This window comes from Ranitomeya imitator, chromosome 4, assembly GCF_032444005.1.
Source record: "Ranitomeya imitator isolate aRanImi1 chromosome 4, aRanImi1.pri, whole genome shotgun sequence".
NCBI lineage: Eukaryota > Metazoa > Chordata > Amphibia > Anura > Dendrobatidae > Ranitomeya > Ranitomeya imitator.
The window spans coordinates 372,140,962-372,167,452 of NC_091285.1; the positions used below are offsets into that span (position 1 = coordinate 372,140,962).

Genomic DNA, 26,491 nt, shown 5'->3' on the forward strand with positions numbered 1-26,491 from the left:
TCTCCTTCAGACCTCTATGTTGATGCCGGCTTGCTGTGAGCGCTACCCTGTGGACAGCGCTCATAGCAAGCCTGTAATTCAGCTACATTGGAGCGATCTGATGTTGTGACAGTTTCTAGCCTCCCATGGAGACTATTGAATCATGGCAAAAATAATAAAAAAAATAAATGTTTAAACAAATATGAAAAAAATAAAAAAAAATATAAAAGTTTAAATCACCCACCTTTCACCTCATTCAAAATAAAACAATAAAAAAATCAAACCTACACATATTTGGTATCGCCGCGTTCAGAATTGCCCAATCTAACAATAAAAAAAGGATTAACCTGATCGCTAAGCAGTGTAGTGAGAAAAAAATTCAAAATTAAGTTTTTTTGGTCGCCGCAACATTGCATTAAAATACAATAACAGGGTGATAAAAAGAACGTAACTGCACCAAAATAGTATCATTAAAAATGTCAGCTTGGCACACAAAAAATAAGCGCTCACCTGATCTGAGATCCTGAAAAATGGAGACGCTACGGGTATCGGAAAATGATGCAATTGTTTTTTTGGGGTTTTTTTTAAGCAAAGTTTGGATTTTTTTCTCACCACTTACATAAAAAATAACCTAGACATGTTTGGTGTCTATGAACTCGTAATGACCTGAAGAATCATAATGGCAGGTCAGCTTTAGCATTTAGTGAACCTAGCAAAAAGCCAAACAAAAAACAAGGGTGGGATTGCACTCTTTTTGCAATTTCACCGCACTTGGAATTTTTTTCCCATTTTCTAGTACATGACATTGTAAAACAATGATGTCGTTCAAAAGTACAACTCGTTTCACAAAAAATAAGCCCTCACACGGCCATATTGAGGGAAGAATAAAAAAGTTATGGCTCTGGGATGGCGAAAAACGTTTTATGGCGAAAAACGTACAAGGAAAAACGGAAAATCACAAGGTCATGAAGGGGTTAATAGACTATATTGGGGCTCATACTGTATATAGTGAGGATATTTTTGAGCTCATACTGTATATAGAGTGGCTCCCCCTGTATATAGGGTGCTCTGTGTAGGCTAATACTGTATATAGAGGGGCTGTTTCCAGGCTCATGTGCTATATAGGGGAATGCCAGCAAACGTAATTCTGCTCAATATTAAGTGACATAATTAATATTAATAAATTTAATATAGAGCAGAATTAATTTCAGCCTATTGGTTCAGCCCTCCAAAAGAGTCACGGTCTCTCATGTGGCACTGCGGGAAAATTAATTACCCATCCCTGCTCTAGGGCACAGTAGACGTTGCAACCTTCATGCCCCATACTTTAGGCAGTCCACTATGACAAGCCTTTGAACCAAAATTGGTGGTGTACCATATTTTAGAAAACACAGTGGTAGCAAAGACATCCAAGCCACTGTCTCTAGGACATCCATGGTTTAGGCAATCACAAGGGGAAGGAGGGTTATGTCTTCTACCTGATAAAGTGCAGAGATTCTAAAGATCAGTTAATAGTGGGGACATTGTGGTATGTGTTGGTTAGGTGAAGAGCACAGTTTTTTTTTTTTCACCAGGGTTTAGGACATCCCATCTATGCTTCTAAATATACAATATAATTCTCTGCAGTGATTTTTGCTACATTCTTTTAATGAGATATAATCACATAGTATTTAAATATATCATTACATTATTCAAGGGGAGATTATGCAAAATCTTTTATCTGGCTATTATAGAGAAAACTCTGCTGGTGAACCTAATATACAATTGCAGAAAAAATAAGTATTAATTGGGCTCGAAAAAGAGCACACGGAGCAGAAATCCTAATATAAGTACGGTAACCTTCATTTTTATTGGGTCCTTACCCAGCAGAATATTATGGTGATGTCTTGGCCTCAATATTGGTTGTACCCCATGTCACCATTTCAAACAATGACCCCAATCTATCTTAAAATTGGTCTCCTGAAGAATATTAAAAGAAGGAGCCGGATATGTTTTCAAACCACAGATTGCTTCAACTCCATGAAGAACTTTGCAACATATGATCTCTACGGTGTAAAATAACCTCCTAGCTGCGCTTAACCAGCGAGGAGGCATGGCATTAGATTAAAGGAGGCTGAACCTAACCTGCTGATTTCCATAACTGTATGGGGACTTCACAGTTTTCTTAAACAGCTGATGTTGGGGAAAGAAAAAGTTTTTGAGTTGTGGTCTTTGTTCACACAGTGCAGTTTTGGTGCACATAACTAAAATCAGAGCCAAATTACGCAGAACAATACACATAATATTCTACACTTACCTCAGTTATATGTGGGTTAGGATTAAAGCCACACAGGCTGCATACAGTAATTTTACACTGGGTGCATGTATTATAATTAGGCTTTTTATTGCCATCCAACATCAGTTCCGTTGTTTTACACAGAGGACACATATTCTTTGTGCCAGCTTTGGCTACTGTCTGTGAAGTATCTTGTATCTGTGTTTTAATAGATTCTGTCCTCTGGTCTTTTACAGGCTGTGGTTGTGAAGCAAGCAACGATTTTCCTGCTACCGGCACAGGCTGTTTAGTACCACCAAACGGTGTAGGTTCTGGCCTCTGCGTTACTTGCTTTGCACTCGTGGGCATGGCCTGCTGTGGGTGTCCTTGAGTTTTTGAAGGACTTGACTGCTGTAATTGTTGTTCTATAGGTGATGATTGCTGAGGAGGAGCTTTAACAGTCCCAGTTTGCTGTGGTTGTGGCATTTTAGAACTAGCTTGTACTTGGAAAGGTTGTTTGGCAGTAACTGAGGGTTGTGTGGATGTTTTTTCTCGTTCAGATATTTTGGTTGGTATCGAAGATCCTGGAGGTGGAAAGCTCTGCTTATCCATAGTGGATGGTATTGGTTTAGCAGATATATCTTGTTTCATTGGTTCCTTTTTAGATCCTTGCCCATGGGGTAATGAGGTAGTATGTTTTGGCTCTTGAACTAAGGGTTTTGTAGAGTTTGCAGATCCAGGCAATGGTTCATTGGGGTTAGGGGTGTGGGGAAGTGATTTTGTGGCAGTTGATGGTTGCATTGAGATTCTTGAAGGGCTCTGTTGTGTAGATTTCATATGTGGTTGTTGAGTTGGTATAGGGGCTTTAGCATGTCCTTGTTGATGTTGCATTTGAGGTGAAGCTCTATTAATGCTTTTAGGATCTTCTTTATTTTCTTGCTCTTTTTCCGTTTGTTGCTTTAATAGTTCTTCTTTAGAATCACTTTTTGCATCAAAAGGATTAAATTTATTAACAACAGAGGAGACCATATTCATCGGATTACTTTCTGCAAGAAAACCACTCATTATACCAGTTTTTTGGTCTTCTTTAATGTCAGGTTTAGATTTAGGTTCTCTCAAACTCATAGCTGAAGGACTTCTGCCAGGTGGTTTTGTTTCTGTCTTGAATGCATCTACTGTTCGACTTTTACTTAGACCAGTTGGCCCAGGATCAGGAGGTTTACTATGATGTCTTGGAGATTGAGAAGGATCATTGGTTGGATTTCTGCTGTAACAAAAAAAACATAAAGGATGTATAAATATTGAGAAGAAAAATTTCACAAGCAATCTTCATTGAATGGTTTCCCTATACATCGTTGAACATGGCTACAACAGAAACACAAAACACATAGAGAATATTCGTATATAATATCCACATTAATCAGCTCTTATTGCCTAGGGAACATGTAGGTGACCTGGCTTTTCTCCTTCAGTGGCAGAAAATTGGGCAGCCTTTAGAGATGATCAAATTGACTAGCAGAACTCTGGCAGAGCTCCCTTCAAGCGGCCATGGAATACTGACCCGGCAGCTGGATCAGGGTCCTGCCAATTTATTTGCTCATTTCTAGCAACCATGTAATAAATTGTTACTTAGACTTCTCATAAGAAAGAACTTGTATTTATAGATGCTTTCTACTGTAGCTATGAATGAACCTGAGATAGGCACCCCTGTCAATGGCATCCAATTGCAACAACAAGGAATATGGATACAGATTGTCCAGTTGGGAGGAACCCTCTGATGTCCAAACATTACTTATCAATATTTAATATGCACATATAACAGAGTCTCTTTTTGTCATTGTTTCAGCGTAGATTACAAAGCATTCATTTCAGTCATAAAACAAATCTCTTCATTATTCATTTTGCGTGTTAATCATTTATTTTTTCAAACTTCGAGATAAAGTGAATATAAATCTGCGCTGCCTAAGATCCAACATACGATCAGAGACCAGATACAGTACGGATGCGGTTTCATTTGTCAACGTGTTTCGAGGTAATCTTAATTCTTAGGCCAGGGTCACACTAGAGGGAAATACAGACGAGGGAGAGGCGCAAAAACAACGCATTGCACTCGGACCAATGTTCCTCTATGGGGCAGCTTCCATCAACCGTATACTTCTCGGACGTATTTAACGGGCTGCGAAAATCACAGCATGCTGCAATTGTCAGCGTATTCCTCCAAAAATACACCAATGCAAGTCTATGGGGCGAGAAAAATACGGAATACACACGGACCACACGTCTGTCTTGCGAGAATTACACTCCGTTGTCCTATAAAATAGCCAGTCATTCAGAGCAGTGTACAGTAAAATCACACTGACAGGTTAGAATAGATAAAATAAATGTCTACACATAGACTAGGCATATATATATATGTCATGGGGTAATAAGGGGTTAATGTCACTTTGCTATTGTAAGGTGAAATTAAGCCTGGTTAATAATGGAGAGATGTCAGTAAGACACCTATCCATTATTAATCCAATATTAGTAAAGGGTTAAAAATACACACACACATTAAGAATAAAGTATTTTAATGAAATAAACACATAGGGCTTTATTACCTTTATTGTACGCTCAATACAACTGAACACCCTCACTCTCCTGTAAATAAAGGAAAATAAAAAAGCAACAATATCCCATACCTTTCCACCATACAGTCATGTCACACGATGTAAATCCATCTGAAGGGGTCAAATACAGTTACAACCAGGAGCCTGCTAATACAGCTGCTCCCGGCTGTAAGACTGGGGAATTAATGAAATGAAGGTAACGTAGCTTCGGTGACTAGCAGTGCCGTCACCAAAGCTGCACCCTCTGGAGGCATAAACTCATTTGAACTGTAGAGTGGGAATTTTTCTGAATATTTTCTCATGCTACAGTTCATATGAGTTTATGCCACCAGGGGACACAGCTTAAGTGATAGCACTGCCAGTCTCCGAAGCTACGTTACCTTCATTTCATTCATTCCCCAGTCTTTTACACCCTATGTGTTTATTTATTTCATTAAAATACTATAAGTCTTAATGCGTGTGTGTATTTTTAACCATTTACTAATATTGGATTAATAATAGATAGATGTCTTATACATCTCTCCATTATTAACCAGACTTAATGTAACCTTACAATAGCAAGGCGACATTAACCCCTTCTTACCCCATATCCCACAGCTACAGGGGAGTGGGAAGAGGGTGGCTTAGTGCCAGAATAGGCGCATCTTACAGATGCTCTTTTTCTTGGGTGGCTGAGGGCAGATGTTTTTAGCTGGGGGGGGGGGGGGCAATAACCGTGGTCCCTCTCTAGAAAATTAATATCTGCCCTCAGTCACTGGCTTTCCCACTCTGGAGGTGTGTTTGGGGTCATTGTCCTGTTGAAAAATAAATGATAGTCCAAGTAAACACAAACCGGGAAGGAATAGCAAGTCGCTGCAAGATGCTGTGGTAGCCATGCTAGTTCAGTATGCCTTCAATTTTGAATAAATCCCCAAGAGTGTCACCAGCAAAGAACCCCCACACCATCACACCTCCTCCTCCATCCTTCACGGTGGGAACCAGGCATGTAGAGTCCATTCGTTTACCTTTTCTGCATCGCACAAAGATACGGTGGTTGGAACCAAAGATCTCAAATTTGGACTCATCAAACCAAAGCACAGATTTCCACAGGTCTAATGTGCATTCCTTGTATTCTTCAGCCCAAACAAGTCTCTTCTGCTTGTTGCCTGTCCTTAGCAGTAGTTTCCTAGCAGCTATTTTACCATGAAGGCCTGCTGCACAATGTATCCTCTTAACAGTTGTTGTAGAGATGTGTCTGATGCTAGAACTCTGTGTGGCATTGACCTGGTCTCTAATCTGAGCTGCTGTTAACCTGCGATTTCTGAGGCTGGTGACTCAGATAAACTTATCCTCAGAAGCAGAGGTGACTCTTGGTCTTCCTTTCCTGGGGAGGTCCTCATGTGAACCAGTTTCCTTGTAGCGCTTGATGGTTTTTGCCACTGCACTTGGGGACACTTTCAAAGTTTGCCCAATTTTTCGGACTGACTGACCTTCATTTCTTAAGGTAACGATGGCCACTCATTTTTCTTTACTTAGCTGCTTTTTCTTGCCATAATACAAATTCTAAGTCTATTCAGTAGGACGATCAGCTGTGTATCCACCAGACTTCTGCACAACACAACTGATGGTCCCAACCCAATTTATAAGGCAAGAAATCCCATTTATTAAACCTGACAGGGCACCTGTGAAGTGAAGACCATTCCCAGTGACTACCTCTTGAAGCTCATCAAGAGAATGGCAAGAGTGTGCAAAGCACTCATCAAAGCAAAAGGTGGCTACCTTTTAAAAATACAGAAAAATGAGAAGGTGTGCCAAAATTTTTGGTCTGTAGTGTATCTATATATATAATTGTCTAAGGGTTTTTCCGTCTGTCTGTCCTGGAAATCCCGCGTCTCTGATTGGTCAAGGCCGCCAGGCCAATCAGCGATGGGCACAGCATGGCGACGATGATGTCATAAAGGTTGCCTCGACCAATCAGCGACGGGCACAGTCTGCCGCGAATTCTGGAATCATCATTGTCCATATACTACGGGGACATGCATATTCTAGAATACCCGATGCGTTAGAATCGGGCCACAATCTAGTATATATATATATATATATATATATATATAGATATATATATATATAGATATATATATATATAATTGTCTAAGGGTTTTTCTGTCTGTCTGTGCTGGAAATCCCGCGTCTCTGATTGGTCGAGGCCGTAAGGCCTCGACCAATCAGCGACGGGCACAGCATGGCAACGATGATGTCATAAAGGTTGCCTCGACCAATCAGCGACGGACACAGTCTGCCTCAAATTCGCCTCGACCAATCAGCGACGGGCACAGTATCGACGTAGATATCATAATGGTTGCCATGGCGACGATGATGTCATAAAGGTTGCCTTGACCAATCAGCGACGGGCACAGTCTGCCGCGAATTCTGGAATCATTATTGTCCATATACTACGGGGACATGCATATTCTAGAATACCCGATGCGTTAGAATCGGGCCACAATCTAGCATATCTATATATATAATTGACTAAGGGTTTTTCCGTCTGTCTGTCAGTCTGTTCTGGAAATCCCGCGTCTCTGATTGGTCGAGGCCGCCAGGCCTCGACCAATCAGCGACGGGCACAGCGACGATGATGTCATAAAGGACGTAGAAAACCCACGTTTCTGATTCAGCGATGGGCACAGTATCGACGTAGATGTCATAATGGTTGCCATGGCGATGATGATGTCATAAAGGTTGCCTCGACCAATCAGTGACGGGCACAATCTGCCGCGAATTCTGGAATCATCATTGTCCATATACTACGGGGACATGCATATTCTAGAATACCCGATGCGTTAGAATCGGGCCACAATCTAGTATATATATATATACTAGCTATTGAACCCGTTCTACGCCCGGGTGGCTAGCATCTATATTGGTATATGGTCTCCATCCTGGTATGTGCTGCTCCATCCTGCGTCCCCATCCTGTCATGAGCTGCTCCATCCTGCGTCCTCATCCTGACATGTGCTGCACCCATCCTGCACCCCCATTCTGACATGTGCTGCTCCCATCCTGCACCCCCATTCTGACGTGTGCTGCTCCATCCTGCGTCCCCATCCTGTCATGTGCTGCACCCATCCTGCGCCCCCATCCTGCCATGTGTTGCACCCATCTTGCGCCCCCATTCTGTCATGTGTTGCACCCATCCTGCGCCCCCATTCTGTCATGTGCTGCTTCCATCCTGCGCCCCCATTGTGACATGTGCTGCTCCCATCCTGCGCCCCCATTCTGACATGTTCTGCACCCATCCTGCGCCTCCATTCTGACATGTTCTGCACCCATCTTGCGCCCCCATTCTGTCTTGTGTTGCACCCATCCTGCGCCCCCATTCTGTCATGTGCTGCTCCCATTCTGCGCCCCCATTGTGACATGTGCTGCACCCATCCTGCGACTCCATTCTGTCATTTGCTGCTCCCATCCTGTCATGTGCTGCTCCCATCCTGTGCCCCGTTCTGTCATGTGCTGCTCCCATCCTGTGCCCCCGTTCTTTCATGTGCTGCTCCCATCCTGCGCCCCTGTTCTGTCATGTGCTGCTCCCATCCTGCGCCCGTTCTGTCATGTGTTGCTGCCATCCTGCGCCCCCGTTCTGTCATGTGCTGCTCCCATCCTGCTCCCCCCTTCTGTCATGTGCTGCTAACATCCTGCGCCCATTCTGTCATGTGCTGCTGCCATCCTGCGCCCCCGTTCTGTCATGTGCTGCTCCCATCCTGCGGCCATTTTGTCATGTGCTGCTGCCATCGTGCGCCCGTTCTGTCATGTGCTGTTCCCATCCTGCGCCCCCGTTCTGTCATGTGCTGCTCCCATCCTGTGCCACCATTTTATTATATGCCCCACATAAGATGCTCCATTATATATGCCCCGTATGCTGCTGCCATATATATAAAAAAAAAAATACCATACTCACCTATCGTCGCTGGGCGCTGAGTGCTGGGGGCCTGAGCAGGCGGGGACACCGGCGCGCTATGGGGGTCAGGTGCCGGAGTCACCGCTAGCTCAGGCCCCCAGCACTTGCTATACTCACCTGTCTGTCCCATTCCAGTGCTGCGCGCCGCCATCTTCCGGCTCCTCTGGCTGTGACTGTTCAGTCAGAGGGCGGCGCCGGCGCGCATTAAGCTCTTCATTGCGCCCTCTGAACTGGGAATGTCACAGCAGAGGACCCGGGAGACGGAGCCGCACGCAGCGCTGGAACAGGTGAATATACTTACCCTCCTGGCGGTCCCTGACTCTCCGGTGGAGATCGCGGTGTGCGTTCAGTGTTTACGCATACCGCGATCTCCTGGGAGCGTCACTCTGTGAGGCCCAGACTGCGCCGGCGCTTGCGCAGTCTATAAAGGCTTCGGACAGAGTGATGCTCCCAGCGTTATATTATAGATATATATATATATATATATATATAAATATATATGTCTCACTGACATACAGTATATTATATATAGATAATATATATATATATATATATATATTATATATACCGTATATATGTTTTCACGAATATTTGAGCCCATGGATCCATTATATGTCCATTTTGCAAGGGTGCGAGAAAAAAAAGGCAGTACGGATTCCACACGGATGCTATACGGATGCCATACGGATGACACCCGGATACTTTTTGGAGAAAAAAATCGCATCCTCGCATTGAAAATGGATCACTGTTCAAGAACTTTTCTGCATATCTCGGCTGTAAAAAAACGGACCGTATTTTTATACGTTAGGTCTGACCCCGGCCTTACTCTGCAAGAATTTTTTTTAACACCTACGTAAAACTCTTGCACAGTACCATATATTGTAGATATATAAATATATATATACTAGATTGTGGCCCGATTCTAACGCATCGGGTATTCTAGAATCTGCATGTCCCCGTAGTATATGGACAATGATGATTCCAGAATTCGCGGCAGACTGTGCCCATCGCTGATTGGTCGAGACAACCTTTATGCCATCATCATCGCCATGGCAACCATTATGACATCTACGTCGATACTGTGCCCATCGCTGATTGATCGAGGCGAATTCACGGCAGACTGTGCCGGTCGCTGATTGGTCGAGGCAACCTTTATGACATCATCGTCGCCATGCTGTGCCCGTCGCTGGTTGGTCGAGGCCTGGCGGCCTCGACCAATCAGAGACGCGGGTTTTCCAGGACAGACAGACAGACAGACAGATGGAAAAACCCTTAGGCAATTATATATATAGATATACACACTGCTCAAAGAAATAAAGGGAACACTTAAACAACAGAATATAACTCCAAGGAAATCAAACTTCTGTGAAATCAAACTGTTCACTTAGGAAGCAACACTGTTTGACAATCAATTTCACATGCTGTTGGGCAAATGGAATAGACAGAAGATGGAGATTATTGGCAATTATTAAGACACACTCAATAAAGGAGTGGTTCTGCAGGTGGGGAGCACAGACCACATCTCAGTACCAATGGTTTCTGGCTGATGTTTTGGTCACTTTTGAATGTTGGTTGTGATTTCACACTCGTGGTAGCATGAGACGGACTCTACAACCCACACAAGTGGCTCAGGTAGTGCAGCTCATCCAGGATGGCACATGAATGTGAGCTGTGGCAAGAAAGTTTGCTGTGTCTGTCAACGTAGTTTCAAGAGGATGGGGCGCTACCAGGACTGACAGTACACCATGAGATGTGGAGGGGGCCATAGGAGGGCAACAACCCAGCAGCAGTACCGTTACCTCAGCCTTTGTGCAAGGAGGAACAGGAGGAGCACTGCCAGAGCCCAGCAAAATGACCTCCAGCAGGCCACAAATATGCATGTGTCTGCACAAACGGTTAGAAACCGACTCCATGAGGATGGTCCGAGTGCCCGAAGTCCACAAATGGGGGTTGTGCTCACAGCCCAACACCGTGCAGGGTGCTTGACATTTGCCACAGAACACCAGGATTGGCAAATTTGCCACTGGCGCCCTGTGCTCTTCACAGATTAAAACCGGTTCACACTGAGCACATTTGACAGACATGACAGAGTCTGGACATGCTGTGGAGAGCAATCTGCTTCCTGCAACATCCTTCAGTATGACCGGTTTGGCAGTGGGTCAATATTGGTGTGGGATGGCATTTCTTTGGAGGGCCACACGGCCCTCCATGTGCTTGCCGGAGGTAGCCTGAATGCCATTAACCACCGAGATGAGATCATCAGACCCCTTGGGAGACCATATGCTGGTGCGGGTGGCCCTGGGTACCTCCTAATGCAGGACAATGCCAGACCTCATGTGGCTGGAGTGTGTCAGCAGTTCCTGCAAGATGAAGGCACCGAAGCTATGGACTGGCCCACCCGTTCCCCAGACCTGAATCTGATTGAACACATCTGGGACATCACAGACTGTCCAGGAGTTGGCAGATGCTTTAGTCCAGGTCTGGAAGGAAATCCCTGAGGAGATCATCCGCCGCCTCATCAGGAGCATGCCCAGGCATTGTAGGGAGTTCATACATGCACTTGGTGGCCACACACACTACTGAGCATCATTTCCTTGTCTTGAGGCATTTCCACTGAAGTTGGAACAGCCTGTAATTTGATTTTCCACTTTGATTTTGAGTATTATTCCAAATTCAGACCTCCATGGGATGTTAATTTTGATTTACATTGATCATTTTTATGTTTTATTCTTCTCAACGCATTCCACTATGTAATGAATAAAGATTTTTAACTGGAATAGCTAATTCAGTGATATCTAGGATGTGGGATTATAGTGTTCCCTTTATTTTTTGAGCAGTGTATATATACAGTTATTCAAAACCTTTAACTCCCTCCTCCGCCCCCTACTGCCCCCTCCAACCTCCCTCATCTCTGCTGAGGACTTTGCCACACACTTTAAAAATAAGATCGACCAGACAAGGCAAGTCTTCATTGTTCAACCACCACAACCCCTTTGTATACCAGACCAATGCCCAAACCCCATAACCTCCTTATCCAACATCACTGAAGGGGGGCTTAATTGTCTCCTCTCCAAATCGCACCTCACCACCTGTGCACTCGACCCCATCCCATCCTACCTCCTCTCCAACCTCACCACCACACTTATCCCATCCCTAACCCACCTCTTCAACCTATCACTATCTTCTGGCATCTCCCCTTCTGCTTTCAAACATGCCACAATCACGCCTATCCTTAAAAAGCCAACCCTCGATCCAACTGCTACGTCCAGCTATCGCCCAATATCACTGCTCCCATTCGCTTCCAAACTCCTGGAGCAGCACGTCCACTCTGAACTTTCCTCCCACCTCTCATCTAACTTGCTCTTTGACAATCTACAATCTGGTTTCCGCCCCCATCACTCAACTGTGACCGCCCTGACCAAAATCACTAATGACCTACTTACCGCCAAAGCTAATGGACAATACTCTGTACTCCTCCTTCTAGACCTGTCCTCTGCTTTCAACACAGTTGACCACTGCCTCCTACTACAGATCAAAGTGCTGTTTTCTTTTTTTGCTCATATACTGTATATATATATATATATATATATATATAGAAAAAAATTGGTACAGCATCCAGTATTACCTTAAAGTGTGCAACGCTTTCCTGACCACTGAACCAGTGACCTCCAAGCATAAGAACAAAAAAGGAAAACAGCACAAAAAATAATTAAAGAAAAAATGAACTTTAATGCCTGAATGGCGTGGCGACGTTTCGGATATACTATCCTTTCTCAAGCAGTGAACACATATGTGAAGCAGTGTTTTATACAAATCACAGACATATTTCATTAACAATATAGTTAATCCAATCATATAAATAAATATATAGTGCATTATAATCAGTACATACAAGAAAGTGCAATAGTGCATGTTAAAATATCTTTACCGTCAAGCATTACCACCATCGATAATACTGTAACTATGACATCTTAATGTCACAAAAATGTTCAATAAGCTAATAATCTAATCAAACCGACACAGGTGTCCCCAACCTATGAAACATAATCATCTCAGACTTACGATTACAATCGCTACATGTGCGACTGATCCTCGGCGTCCTTAGCCGTCTACTGCGCATGTCACAGCACATCTCCGCAGAGACCCATACTGCTCCTGTTCGCAGCTGCGCAGTGACGCACCGAGGATTACAGCGCCATCTTGGATCAGGGAAAAGCACCCGAATCTTGCTATATGTTATAAAAACTCCCATATATTATAGAATTATACGGTAAGGGTGCCCATTAATGCAAAACCGATATTTATATATAGATTATGCTGATGTGATATTATTTTTAATATTTTTCCGTTTTTTTCTTTCTTCACAGATGTCCCTATCCTATGAGATGAACACATCTTGTTTTCTTTCTTTTTTTGTATACTATTATTTTTCTATCTTGATCAATTAAATAAAGGAATTTAGAGAAAAAATATGTGTTACTTATTTTTGCATCACCGGACCACAGAGATATAATTATTTATGTTAAATATAATGGAGCAGAGTGGGTATCACGGCTTGGGTCATTTATATGTTTGATATATGGATGTAGGGGTATACAATGTGGCCAGCTATATGGGTCTTTTTTGTGTCTGTTGCAGGAATCGGGCGGATTGTAGGGGATCATTCACCCCTCATGTCTGTCTGATCCGGCTAAGGAATGGGATACCCCGCCTTATATGGGGGTGTTTTCCCTGACCTCATGACACATATTTGGACTTATGTCCTGACCCGATTTCTAAATAATGGCAGTGTGAAATTGTTGCCCTGGTATATATGTATTATGTGGTTGTAATGACCCCGTGTTATGATGCTATTTCTTGCTCCATTTGTTTATATACTTTTCATTTTGTATTACTATTTCTCTGAGATATTTATTATGATTATGTGGGTCCGGTTTTGCATTAATGGGCACCCTTACCATATAATTCTATAATATATGGGAGTTTTTATAACATATAGCAAGATTCGGGTGCTTTTCCCTGATCCAAGATGGCGCTGTAATCCTCGGTGCGTCACTGCGCAGCTGCGAACAGGAGCAGTATGGGTCTCTGCGGAGATGTGCTGTGACATGCGCAGTAGACGGCTAAGGACGCCGAGGATCAGTCGCACATGTAGCGATTGTAATCGTAAGTCTGAGATGATTATGTTTCATAGGTTGGGGACACCTGTGTCGGTTTGATTAGATTATTAGCTTATTGAACATTTTTGTGACATTAAGATGTCATAGTTACAGTATTATCGATGGTGGTAATGCTTGACGGTAAAGATATTTTAACATGCACTACTGCACTTTCTTGTATGTACTGATTATAATGCACTATATATTTATTTATATGATTGGATTAACTATATTGTTAATGAAATATGTCTGTGATTTGTATAAAACACTGCTTCACATATGTGTTCACTGCTTGAGAAAGGATAGTATATCCGAAACGTCGCCACGCCATTCAGGCATTAAAGTTCATTTTTTCTTTAATTATTTTTTGTGCGGTTTTCCTTTTTTGTTCTTATATATATATATATATATATATATATATATATATATATATTTATAAACTTATAATATAACGATGGGAGCGTCACTCTGTCCAAAGTGTTTATAGACTGCGCAAGCGCCGGCGCAGTCTGGACCCCAGAGAGTGACGCAGCCCAGGAGAACGCGGTATGCGTAAGCACTGAACGCATACCACGATCTCCAACGGAGAAGCAAGAACATGCCAGGAGGGTGAGTATATGCTATATTCACCTGTCCCCGTTCCACTGCTGCGCACTGCTCCGTCTTCCGCGTACGCTGCCTGTGACGTTCAGTTCAGACAGCGCCACGACGCGTTTAGTGCATGCCACCCTCTGACTGAACAGTCACAGCCAGAGGACCCAGATGACGGAGCTGTGCGCAGCAGTGGATCGCGGCCAGGTGACTATAGCAAGTGCCGGGGGCCTGAGCCAGCGGCGACTCTGGCACCTGACCCCCATAGCGCGCCGGTGTCCCCGCCTGCTCAGGCTCCCGATACTCGGTGCCCAGCGACGAAAGGTGACAGAACATGGGTTCAGGATAGGAGCAGCACATGACAGAATGGGGGCGCAGGATGGGAGCACATGACAGGATTGGGGCGCAGGATGGGAGCAGCACATTACAGAACGGTGGCGCAGGATGGGAGCAGTACATGATAGAATAGGGCAGCACATGACAGAACGGGGCACAGGATGGCTGCAGCACATGACAGAACGGGGGAGCAGGGGCGCAGGATGGAAGCAGCACATGACAGAATGGGGGCGCAGGATGGGAGCACATGACAGGATTGGGTTGCAAGATGGGAGCAGCACATTACAGAACATGGTTGCAGAATGGGAGCAGCACATTACAGAACGGTGGCGCAGGATGGGAGCAGCACATGACAGAATGGGGGCGCAGGATGGGAGCAGCACATGACAGAACGGGGGTGCAGGATGGCAGCAGCACATGACAGAACGGGGGCGCAGGATGGAAGCAGCACATGACAGAATGAAGGCGCGGGATGGGTGTAGCAAATGACAGAATGGGGGTGCAGGATTGTAGCAGCACACGACAGAACTGGGGCATAGGATGAGAGCAGGACATGACAGAATGGGGGCTCAAGATGGGAGCAGCACATGACAGACCGGGGGGGCAGGATGGGACCAGCACATGACAGAATGGGGGTGCAGGATGGCAGCAGCATATGACAGAATCGGGGCTCAGGATGGGAGCAGCATATGACAGAATAGGGGCGCAGGATTGTAGCAGCACACAACAGAACTGGGGCGTAGGATGAGAGAAGGACATGACAGAATAGGGGCTCAAGATGGGAGCAGCACATAACAGACCGGGGGGGCATATAATGTATATATATTCACAAAAGTAAATACCTGCCTCACAATTTTTAAAATATTTTGTTATATCTTTTCATTGGACAACACTGAAGATATGACAATTTAATACAATATAAAAGTACTCATTGTACAGCTTGTATGACAGTGTAAATTTGGTGTGCCCTTTAAATAACTCAACACACAGCCATTATTGTCTATACCACTGACAACAAAAGTGAGTACACTCCTAAGTGAAAATGGCCATATAGTGCCCAAAGTTTCAATATTTTGTTTTGTTACCATTATTTTCAAGCACTGCCTTAACTCTCTTGAGCATGGAGTTCACTGGAGCTTCACAGATTGCCACCAGAATCCTCTTCCACTTCTCCATGACAACATCACGGAGCAGATGGATGTTGGAGACCTTGCACTCTTCACCTTCCACCAACCTTTTGCTTTGATGACCGCTTTGCACACTCTTGGCAATCTCTTGATGAGCTTCAAGAGGTAGTCACCGGGAATGGTTTTCACTTCACAGGTGTGTCCTGTCAGGTTTAACAAGTGGGATTTCATGCCTTATAAATGGTGTTGGGACTATCAGTTGTGTTGTGCAGAAGTCTGGTGGATACACAGCTGATAGTCCTACTGAATAGACTTAGAATTTGTATTATGGCAAGAAAAAAGCAGCTAAGTAAAGAAAAACGAGTGGTCATCATTACTTTAAGAAATGAAGGTCAGTCAGTCTGAAAAATTGGGAAAACTTTTAAAGTGTCCCCAAGTGAAGTGGCAAAAACCATCAAGCGCTGCAAAGAAACTGGCTCACATGAGGACCTCCCCAGGAAAGGAAGACCAAGAGTAACCTCTGCTTCTGAAGATAAGTTTATCTGAGTCACCAGCCTCAGAAATCGCAGGTTAACAGCAGCTCAGATTAGAGACCAGGTCAATGCCACACAGAGTTCTAGCAGCGGACACATCTCTACAACAACTGTTAAGTGGAGACTTTGTGCAGCACGCCTTCATGGTAAAATAGCTGCTAAAAAACCACTGCTAAGGACAGGCAACAAACAGAAGAGACTTGTTTGGGCTAAAGAACACAAGGAATGGACATTAGACCAGTGGAAATCTTTGCTTTGGTCTGATGAGTCCAAATTTGAGATCTTTGGTTCCAACCACCGTGTCTTTGTGCGATGCAGAAAAGGTGAACGGATGGACTCTACATGCCTGGTTTCCAACGTGAAGCATGGAGGAGGAGATGTGATGGTGTGGGGGTGCTTTGCTGGTGACACTTTTGGGGATTTATTCAAAATTGAAGGCATACTCAAACAGCATGGCTACCACAGCATCTTGCAGCGATATGCTATACCATCCGGTTTGCGTTTAGTTGGACCATCATTTATTTTTCAACAGGACAATGACCCCAAACACACCTCCAGGCTGTGTAAGGGCTATTTGACCAAGGAGGAGAGTGATGGGGTGCCAGATGACCTGGCTTCCACAGTCACCAGACCTGAACCCAATCGAGATGGTTTGGGGTGAGCTGGACCGCAGAGTGAATGCAAAAGGGTGAACAAGTGCTAAGCATCTCTGGGAACTCCTTCAAGATTGTTGGAAGACCATTCCTGGAGACTACCTCTTGAAGCTCATCAAGAGAATGTCAAGAGTGTGCAAAGCAGTCACCTAAGCAAAAGGTCGCTACTTTGAAGAACCTGGAATATAAGACATATTTTCAGTTGTTTCACACTTTTTTGCTAAGTATATAATTCCACATGTGTTAATTCATAGTTTTGATGCCTTCCGTGTGAATGTACAATTTTCATAGTCTTTGGGGGTAACAGACTCCATTTTGGACTCTTGGGGGTGACAGACTGCATTGTTTCAAAGTGTTGCACAATGATTGATGCATTTTTTGCATCTTTAGAAGTTAATCTTTATTGTAAAACTGATTTTCCACCTTTACGTCACCCTTATACTTGCATGATTTTGCATAATGCTGTGCACTATTTAAAAACAAAATCACTTGTGATCAATACGGCTGAAACTACATTAATGCCAGAGACCCACCTCCTGTAAAGATCTAAAATATAATGATGGACCTTCCACAGAATGCTTTTAAAATGGCACACAACTTTTATACATGTGTCTGAAAAATACAAATATCACACAATGCTGCAAAGTTCTGGTGCAAAACATAAGTAAAGTTTCCCGCTTGTCTTGAGCTCATATATCAGAGCATTTACAACGAATATCTGTGACTCCAGAAGACCTGAAATGACCGTTCTTTACGCATAAAGCCTATTAATGTCAATTCATATAATGCTTCAGTAGTCATGGCTGATCCCCAGGGTCCAGACAGTTTTTTTAATAAGGGACTAAGTGTAAAGTATATACCTCATTCTGATTAGTGGAAGTGGAAATGAATCTTCTATTGATCAACACTGGGGCACCCAGAACAAAAGCCAAAAATAGTGGCACTGCCCATGACAACTAATGAGTTGTCTTTTATAAGAAACATCCATTTTTGGAAGCAAGAACCTATTCGATAATAATAACTGTATCATTAGATGTGTCTAATTTTTATAACTGTAAAACATCTTTAACTAATCAACCATTAGTTCTTGTCATGATTTATTGAATATATACCATGTGCCATTACAGAAACATTTCTGTTTAGACTCGGTTATTTACCCCATGTTTTAGCTTATTGAACTATTGGGAAATTGAAGGCATCACTGACTAAAATTGCAACACATACTTATCTATCAGAAACACCAATGAATTCAATTCATCTTGAAACATTCAACATATTGCCGACGTTTCTAAAAAGACTTCATTTGCTGCGCCTCGTCGTCACATACAGCAATAGCAATTTCTTTATCAGCAACAAGCACATGTCCGGGCAAGTCAAAGTCTAAACGATTTACATTAAATAATCATTTAATCCAGCCTGTAAACGCCTAACTCAGCAAGACAAAAAAGCAAACCATTTACACTTTTGTCTACTTCCCGTTATACGTAAAACATACAAAATCAGGTAGAACCATTTATTCTCCCATATATCCCACCAGCTCTTCTTTTCTTACAAGGCATGATCGATCACACACACAGCAATCAATCACCTCCATCCATGGTGACCTGTCGTTTATAGTGAAGTCATTTCAGGGGGTGTTGATTTGTTGTCATCCATTGACCTTGTGAATGATATTTGTACACAGTCTAAAAAATGAAAAGACCAGTGGTGTTATTCTAAAAAGCCATTAGAAACCTTTTGAATTGTAATAATAATAATAATATTGCTACTGAATCTAAAATACAAAAAAGAAAATGTTAAATTCTCTACCATGGGGAATATAGAGCTCTGATGCAGACGCACTGTATGTGTCTCCTTGACTAACCCTTTAAACAGGTGGTCCACTACTCGGACACTATCATGTCCATGCCATTCCTGCAACATCGGCACATCGGCACCTGGTCTCGTTGGGCTCGCATGATGTTATGTCACATGAGACTTGCAACCAATCAATGACTGCTTTACTCTCACTTTCTTTGAAAAAAAAACTGTGAAAGCTGCAATTGCTCTCTCACTTCTCCAGGATGTCAGATGTGTCCAAAGGAAACAAAGGTGAAGTGGACACTTATGAGCTGTAGTGCTCAACTAGCATAATAATGTCAAGCAAGACCAGGGAGGCCAGGCGTCAGCGTTACAGGAACGGCACCAAAAGTGAGTATAGGAAATTTTTATTTTATTTGGGGGGAGTATGGCAATAGAGAAGGGGTTGTCTGAGCAGTAGACACCCCATTTAATGATCAGAGAATGTTTCAATTTTATGCTTTCATTTTTTCCTCCCCTTCTTCCAAGACTCATAATTTTTGCATTTTTCCATCGACATATGAGGGCTTATTTCTGCAGAAGAAGCTGTAGTTTTGAATGAAAACAGTCATTTTTATCATACAATGTACAAAAACACGGGCACAAACCTGTGGTATATGTGTGAATCCATAGGGCTGCTGCTCCACCTGTGGGTCCCCCACATGAGCATGGCTAACAAAAATTCCTTACAACCAATATTGGCCGATTAAGCGCAATTGCCAAAATGTATGTGATTTTGAACAAGTTGATACTCTTAGGGAGCAATTTACAAACCAATGCTGCCCTAAAAGCTTAATCAAGCATGCCTATCAAAGTACAAGGGGGCTCACACAGCAACGATATTTGGAACCCAGATCCCAGCACAGTAAAAAGGAAACAAATGAGTCTGAAAGTAACGTTATAACTACTTTCAATTCAGCTCATTTCCCTTTAAGGAAAAAGCATAAAAAGCATTGGCACATTTTGTTACAGTTGGCGGATTGCACTAAATAAATATAAAATAGAGTGCCGGGGTCCACCGTGCAGAGATGAACCTGCTGCTAATGTGAACAATGGCGGGACTAAACAGCGAGCAGTACCTTAAACACACTGTGTTAACGCCACATAGTGTGATCGGAATGCAGAGTACCAAGTTCAGTCACTTCACAGAGAGGTACTGCACTAAGAATGCTAAGTACTATACCCTGCTAACATCACAGGGATGTTAGCACGTGGAGAGAGCTTGCTCTGCAACTAAACTGTGCTAACCGCACACACGAATGAGGCAGATGCTGTGCCAAGAGAGGAACTCGTATGATGCTAGGTACAATACCCTGTTCACCTTCACTGAGAAGAAGCGTAAGGGTTGAGCTTGTTCTGTAACTGAACTGTGCTAACCGCGCACATGAATGAAACAGATGCTAAGCCAAGCAGATAGTTACCCGAGTCCTGACACTACTGAACCTGTGCCTGACCAGCACCCTAAGCATGTAGCAGACTACAGACTCAGGCGTTGAGCCATTGGTACAAAACCTCCTAAGTGTGCTACCTGCCTGCCAGCGAGTACAGTCTAAAGGCCCCTTCACATTAAGCGACGCTGCAGCGATACCGACAACGATCCGGATCGCTGCAGCGTCGCTGTTTGGTCGCTGGAGAGCTGTCACACAGACAGCTCTCCAGCGACCAACGATGCAGGTAACCAGGGTAAACATCGGGTAACTAAGCGCAGGGCCGCGCTTAGTAACCCAATGTTTACCCTGGTTACCATCCTAAAAGTAAAAAAAACAAACAGTACATACTTACCTACCGCTGTCTGTCCTCCAGCGCTGTGCTCTGCACTCCTCCTGTACTGGCTGTGAGCACAGCGGCCGGAAAGCAGAGCGGTGACGTCACCGCTCTGCTTTCCGGCTGACCGACGCTCACAGCCAGTACAGGAGGAGTGCAGAGCACAGCGCTGGAGGACAGACAGCGTTAGGTAAGTATGTACTGTTTGTTTTTTTTTACTTTTAGGATGGTAACCAGGGTAAACATTGGGTTACTAAGCGCGGCCCTGCGCTTAGTTACCCGATGTTTACCCTGGTTACCAGCGAAGACATCGCTGAATCGGTGTCACACACGCCGATTCAGCGATGTCAGCGGGAGAGCCAGCGACCAAAGAAAGGTCTGGCCTTCTAGCCCCGACCAACGACATCACAGCAGGATTCTGATCGCTGCTGTGTGTCAAACTAAACGATATCGCTAGCGAGGACGCTGCAACGTCACGGATTGCTAGCGATATCGTTTAGTGTGAAGGTACCTTTAGAGCATAGACAGACACGCACAAACGTGTAACCACCCACTCACACCAAAACATAAATGACCCTAGCACGCCCGCGTGCACAGCTGAGAACCTTTTATACGCTAGGCTCCACCCCAAACACTCATGGCCAGTCGATCGAGACATCACCCGTGGGCAAATCCGGTGCTGCCACATCACCAGAGCAGCTACTGTCCGACCACCAACAAGAAGATGCTACATCAGAAACTTGCTCAGTAAGGTGATCTCTGGACTTAAAGGGAACTTGCCACCCCCCCCCAGGGCGTTTTTAAGATAAAAGAGCCACCTTCAGCAGCACTAAGGCTGCATTCTGTGAAGGTGGCTCTTATGTTTCTGATCCCTAGTAACTTCACAAATCTCGCGAGATTTCGGCACTATCTTCAATGGAGCATGGTGACCCGCTCCACTGCTCAGGTGCCAGATTCCCAGCGCCGCAGTGTGAATACATCATAACACACTGCGGGGCAGGATCTGGGGCCTCCGCAACACACAGGCGCGATAGCCGGATGCCAGTTCCCGGGCAGCGCACACTCATCTCATATTTAATTATTATGTTTTATACTATAATTGTTCATTTTATTTTCATTTATACCTACCAGTGCAATTTCTCTTGTTTTATGAGAGTATAAAACCCATGATTGAAAGTTTTATGATTCACAGAAATCTCTTTCTGATATAAAGTGGCCTTATCTTTATATATCTTATATAGTTAACTTATACATTACTTCTTCTTCTTTACATTTTTGATACTGAGCTCTTTTGCCAGAATTTTTACTACATACAGTTACGGCTGAAAATGTTGGCACCCTTGGAATTGTTTTAAAAAATGAAGTATTTCTCACAGAGAAGTATAGCAATTACACATGTTTTGTTATTTCCTTTGTCTGTATTGAAACAACACAATAAATAGGGACAAAGAAAGGAAAATTGGACATGATTTCACAAAAAATTCTAAAAATGGGCCAGACAAAATGTTGGCACCTTCAACTTAATATTTGGTTGCATACTCTTTGGAATAAATAACTGCAATCAATCGCTTTCCATTACTATCAACAAGCTTCTTACACCTCTCAACTGGAATTTTGGACCACTCATCTTTTTCTCATATTTAAAGGGTGCTTTTTCCCAACAGCAATTTTAAGAGCTCTCCACGGATGTTTAATGGGATTTAGATCCAGATTCCATGCTTGCCCCTTCAGAATTCTCCGGTGCTTTATTTCCATCCATTTCTAGGTACTTCTTGAAGTATGTTTGGTGCCATTGCACTGCTGGGAGAACCATGACCTATGAAGCAAACCCAGCTATCTGACACTGGGCACTACTTTGCGACTCAAAATCCTTTGGTAATCTTCAGATTGCATGATGACTTGCCCACAGTCAAGTCACCCAGTGTCAGAGACAGCAGAGAACAACCCTAAAACATCTTTGAACCTCCACCATATTTGACTGTAGGTACTGTGTTCTTTTCTGCGTAGGCCTCATTCCATTTTTTGTTAACAGAAAAATGCAGTGCTTTACTAAAATGCTCTATCTTGTTGTCATCTGTCCACAAGACGCTTTCCCAGAAGGGCTTTGGCTTACTCACATACATTTTGGCAAACTGCAGTCTAGCTTTTTATGTCTGTGTCGGTAGTGGGATCCTGCTGGATCTCTTGCCATAGTGTTTCATTTCATTCAAATATCGACGGATTCAAATGTCGACGGCGCTGACATTGATGCACCCCGAGACTGAAGGACAGCTTTAATGTCTTTGGAAGTTGATTGGTTTTGCTTATCCACAATTCAGACAATCCTGTGTTGCAACTCTTCATCAATTTTTCTCTGCTGTCCACATTATGGGAGATTAGCTACAGTGGGTTGTAAACTTCTTGATTATGCACACACCATGGACAAAGGAATATCAAGATTTCTGGAGATGGAATTATAACCTTGAAATTGCAGATATTTTTCAACAATTTCAGTTCTCCAGTTCTCAGTTATCTACTCCTCTTTCTGTTCTCCATGCTTAGTGTGCTACACAGATGCACATTACAAAGATTCAGTCAACTTCTCTTTTTATCATCTGGTTTTAGGTGTGTTTTCATATTGCCCACACCTGTTACTTGCCACAGGTGAGCTTGAAAGAGCATCACATGCTTGAAAGAAAGTTGTTTACCAGCAATTTTGGAAAAGTGCCAACAATTTTGTCGGGACAATTTAATCTGGACCATTACTTTTTTGGCTTTACTCTATGACTTGAACACTATCTAACTTTGCTTTACTTTGTCTTCATAAAAAAATACTCTAACCTAACTTTGTCTTTTAATTTAAAGAGAAGCACTTGTGGTTCTTCATTTTTCACCACTTTTTTTAAAAGATAGATCCCTCACAAACCACTGGCTGAGGATTTACACATTTTCTCTATAAATTGCTATTTCTTTACTCTCATAGAGTTTGATTTGTCTCTTTTTCCCCCTAATTTTTGCTGGTCTTTTACATTGATCTTGATCCATCTTCTACTGTCACAGTTCTCATTATGGTTCTTTTCAATACTCCGCCTTTAGACACTCAGAGTGATTGCTTAATTCTACACAAGCTATTTAAAATCACTCTCCATTCCTTTTTTCTCTCTTTTTTCCCTTCTTCACTTCACACTGGATTCTCATAAAGCCATCCAAATTAATCTCCCGACTTTGGTTAAATCAATGCCACCTTGAGACAAGTTCTACTCTTGCTTGCCTGACCTTTGTTTTTCTTCTATTCTTTTCATTTTTTTTAATTACTTTTCACATTTATATCCTTTCACAATTTTTAGCATTCACATCTTTCTATTGCACCTTTCTACATCTTACATATCAACCTGCGATATCATGTTTTAACTTTCTTCCCTGCTCCCCTCTCCTTCACCACTGTGTCAACACCTTTTTCTATTATTTTTACTTCCTCCCTCTCCACTTTTGGGGCATTTTTCATGCTTTTTCTGGAGCCATTGGTTTCCTATTTAAAGCCTCCAGTTGCTATACCCTTCTTACTTGGTTTTTATACCTTGAGAAAGACTCTGGTCTGGCGCAGAAATGAATTGGTTTAACCTCTTTCTGACCTCGGACGGGATAGTACGTCCGAGGTCAGATACCGCACTTTGATGCAGGGCTCCAGTGGTGAGCCCACATCAAAGCCGGGACATGTCAGCTATTTTGAACAGCTGAGATGTGCCCGCAATAGCGGCGGGTGAAATCGCGATTCACCCGCCGCTATTAACTAGTTAAATGCCACTGTCAAACGCTGACAGCGGCATTTAACCGGCGCTTCTGGCCGGGCAGCCGGAAATGAGCGCATTGCCGACCCCATCACATAATCAGGGGTCAGCGATGCTTCTGCATTGTAACCATATAGGTCCTTGAGACCTCTATGGTTACTGATGCCGGCCTGCTGTGAGTGCCACCCTGTGGTCGGCGCTCATAGCACACCTGCATTTCTGCTGCATAGCAGCGATCTGATGATCGCTGCTATGTAGCAGAGCCGATCGCGTTGTACCAGCTTGGCAAAAGTTAAAAAAAAAAGTTCAAAAAAATGTGAAAAAAAAAATATAAAAGTTTAAATCACCCCACTTTCGCCCCATTCAAAATAAATCAATAAAAAAAAATCAAACCTATAGATATTTGGAATATAGGCAGAAAGAAAAGCGGCAGCACTCACCAATCTTCTTGCAGGCTATTTATTAATGAATTAGAAAGACATCTTCACGGCTCGGGGGGGTGTGGAAACAAGGACATGTGGAGACTGAACAACGGCCGTTTCGCACCTCCCAACGGGTACCCGTTGAAGCACCTGGGAGGTTCAAAACGGCCGTTGTTCAGTCTCCACATGTCCTTGTTTCCACACACCCCCGAGCTGTGAAGATGTCTTTCTAATTCATTAATAAATAGCCTGCAAGAAGATTGGTGAGTGCTGCCGCTTTTCTTTCTGCCTATATTCCACATGGTATGTTTTCCGGCTTTTGGCACCCGAGATCTGCGGTCCAGCGAAGGTGTATTTACCAGGAATAACCACAGCGTGCGTGGTTGGTAGTGCGGGTTGCTATCTTCTTCGAGTTACTATAGATATTTGGTATCGCCGCGTTCAGAATAGCCTGATCTATCAATAGAAGGGTTAACCTGATCGCTAAACGGCGTAGCAAGAAAAAAATTTGAAACGCCAGAATTATGTTTTTTGGTTGCAGCGACACTGCATAAAAATACAATAACGGGCGATCAAAAGAACGTATCTGAACCAAAATGCCATCATTAAAAACGCAGCTCAGCAGGCAAAAAATAAGCCCTCACCCGACCCCAGATAATGAAAAATGGAGACGCTACGTGTATCGGAAAATGGCGCAATATTTTTTAGCAATGTTTGGAACTTTTTTTCTCCACTTAGCTAAAAGGAAACCTAACCATGTTTGGTGTCTATGAACTCGTAATGACCTGGAGAATCATAATGGCAGGTCAGTTTTAGCATTTAGTGAACCTAGTAAAAAAAGCCAATCAAAAAACAAGTGTGGGATTGCACTTTTTTTTGCATTTTTACCGCACTTGGAATTTTTGTCCCATTTTCTAGTACACAACATGGGATAACCAATGATGTCATTCAAAAGAACAACTTGTTTCGCAAAAAAGAAGCCCTCACATGGCAATATTGACAGAAAAATAAAAAAGTTATGGCTCTGGGAAGAGGAGCAAAAAAACAAACACGGAAAAATGGAAAATCCCAAGGTCATGAAGGGGTTAATAAAGACCATTGTGGAATCCCAAGGATCTTCATTCCCTAAGTGCAACCCACCTAAATGTTCCAGCTTCCATTTTTGCCAACCTACGACTGAGAATTATATTAGCACCAAGATAGCAGTGACCGGGGGGCCTTTTGAAGGCCCCCGGTTGGAATGTTAACCCATTGGTCCAATGTGAAGACCGATGGGACCCGATTTGTGTGAGCACTGGTGTGCTTCATTTAAATTCCCGTCAGGGAATAACAGAGGAATCAAAATAGTTAACAGCAGTGTCCAGAGCCCTGCGCCGGCCGCAGCTGTTTGAGACAGATGCCAGCTATGCAATATAGCCAATATCAGCATGTGGAGGGTGTTCAGTTACTAAGCCTTAAGTTAGTTAACATCCTAATGAAGAAGGGATTAAAGACATTAAATAAACTTATTATCATTTGGTAATC

At 43.3% G+C, this 26,491-nt stretch overlaps 1 protein-coding gene across 3 annotated transcripts in view; it reads right to left on the minus strand.

The window, feature by feature from the left end:
* The window catches only part of PCLO (piccolo presynaptic cytomatrix protein), a 665,287-nt gene that overhangs the window by 548,348 nt on the left and 90,448 nt on the right, over nt 1-26,491 (minus strand). For all 3 annotated transcript variants that reach the window (XM_069765158.1, XM_069765159.1, XM_069765157.1), the window contains exon 2: nt 2,276-3,497. In XM_069765158.1, coding sequence (XP_069621259.1) covers nt 2,276-3,497 — 1,222 coding nt within the window. The remainder of the gene's footprint in view (nt 1-2,275; nt 3,498-26,491) is intronic.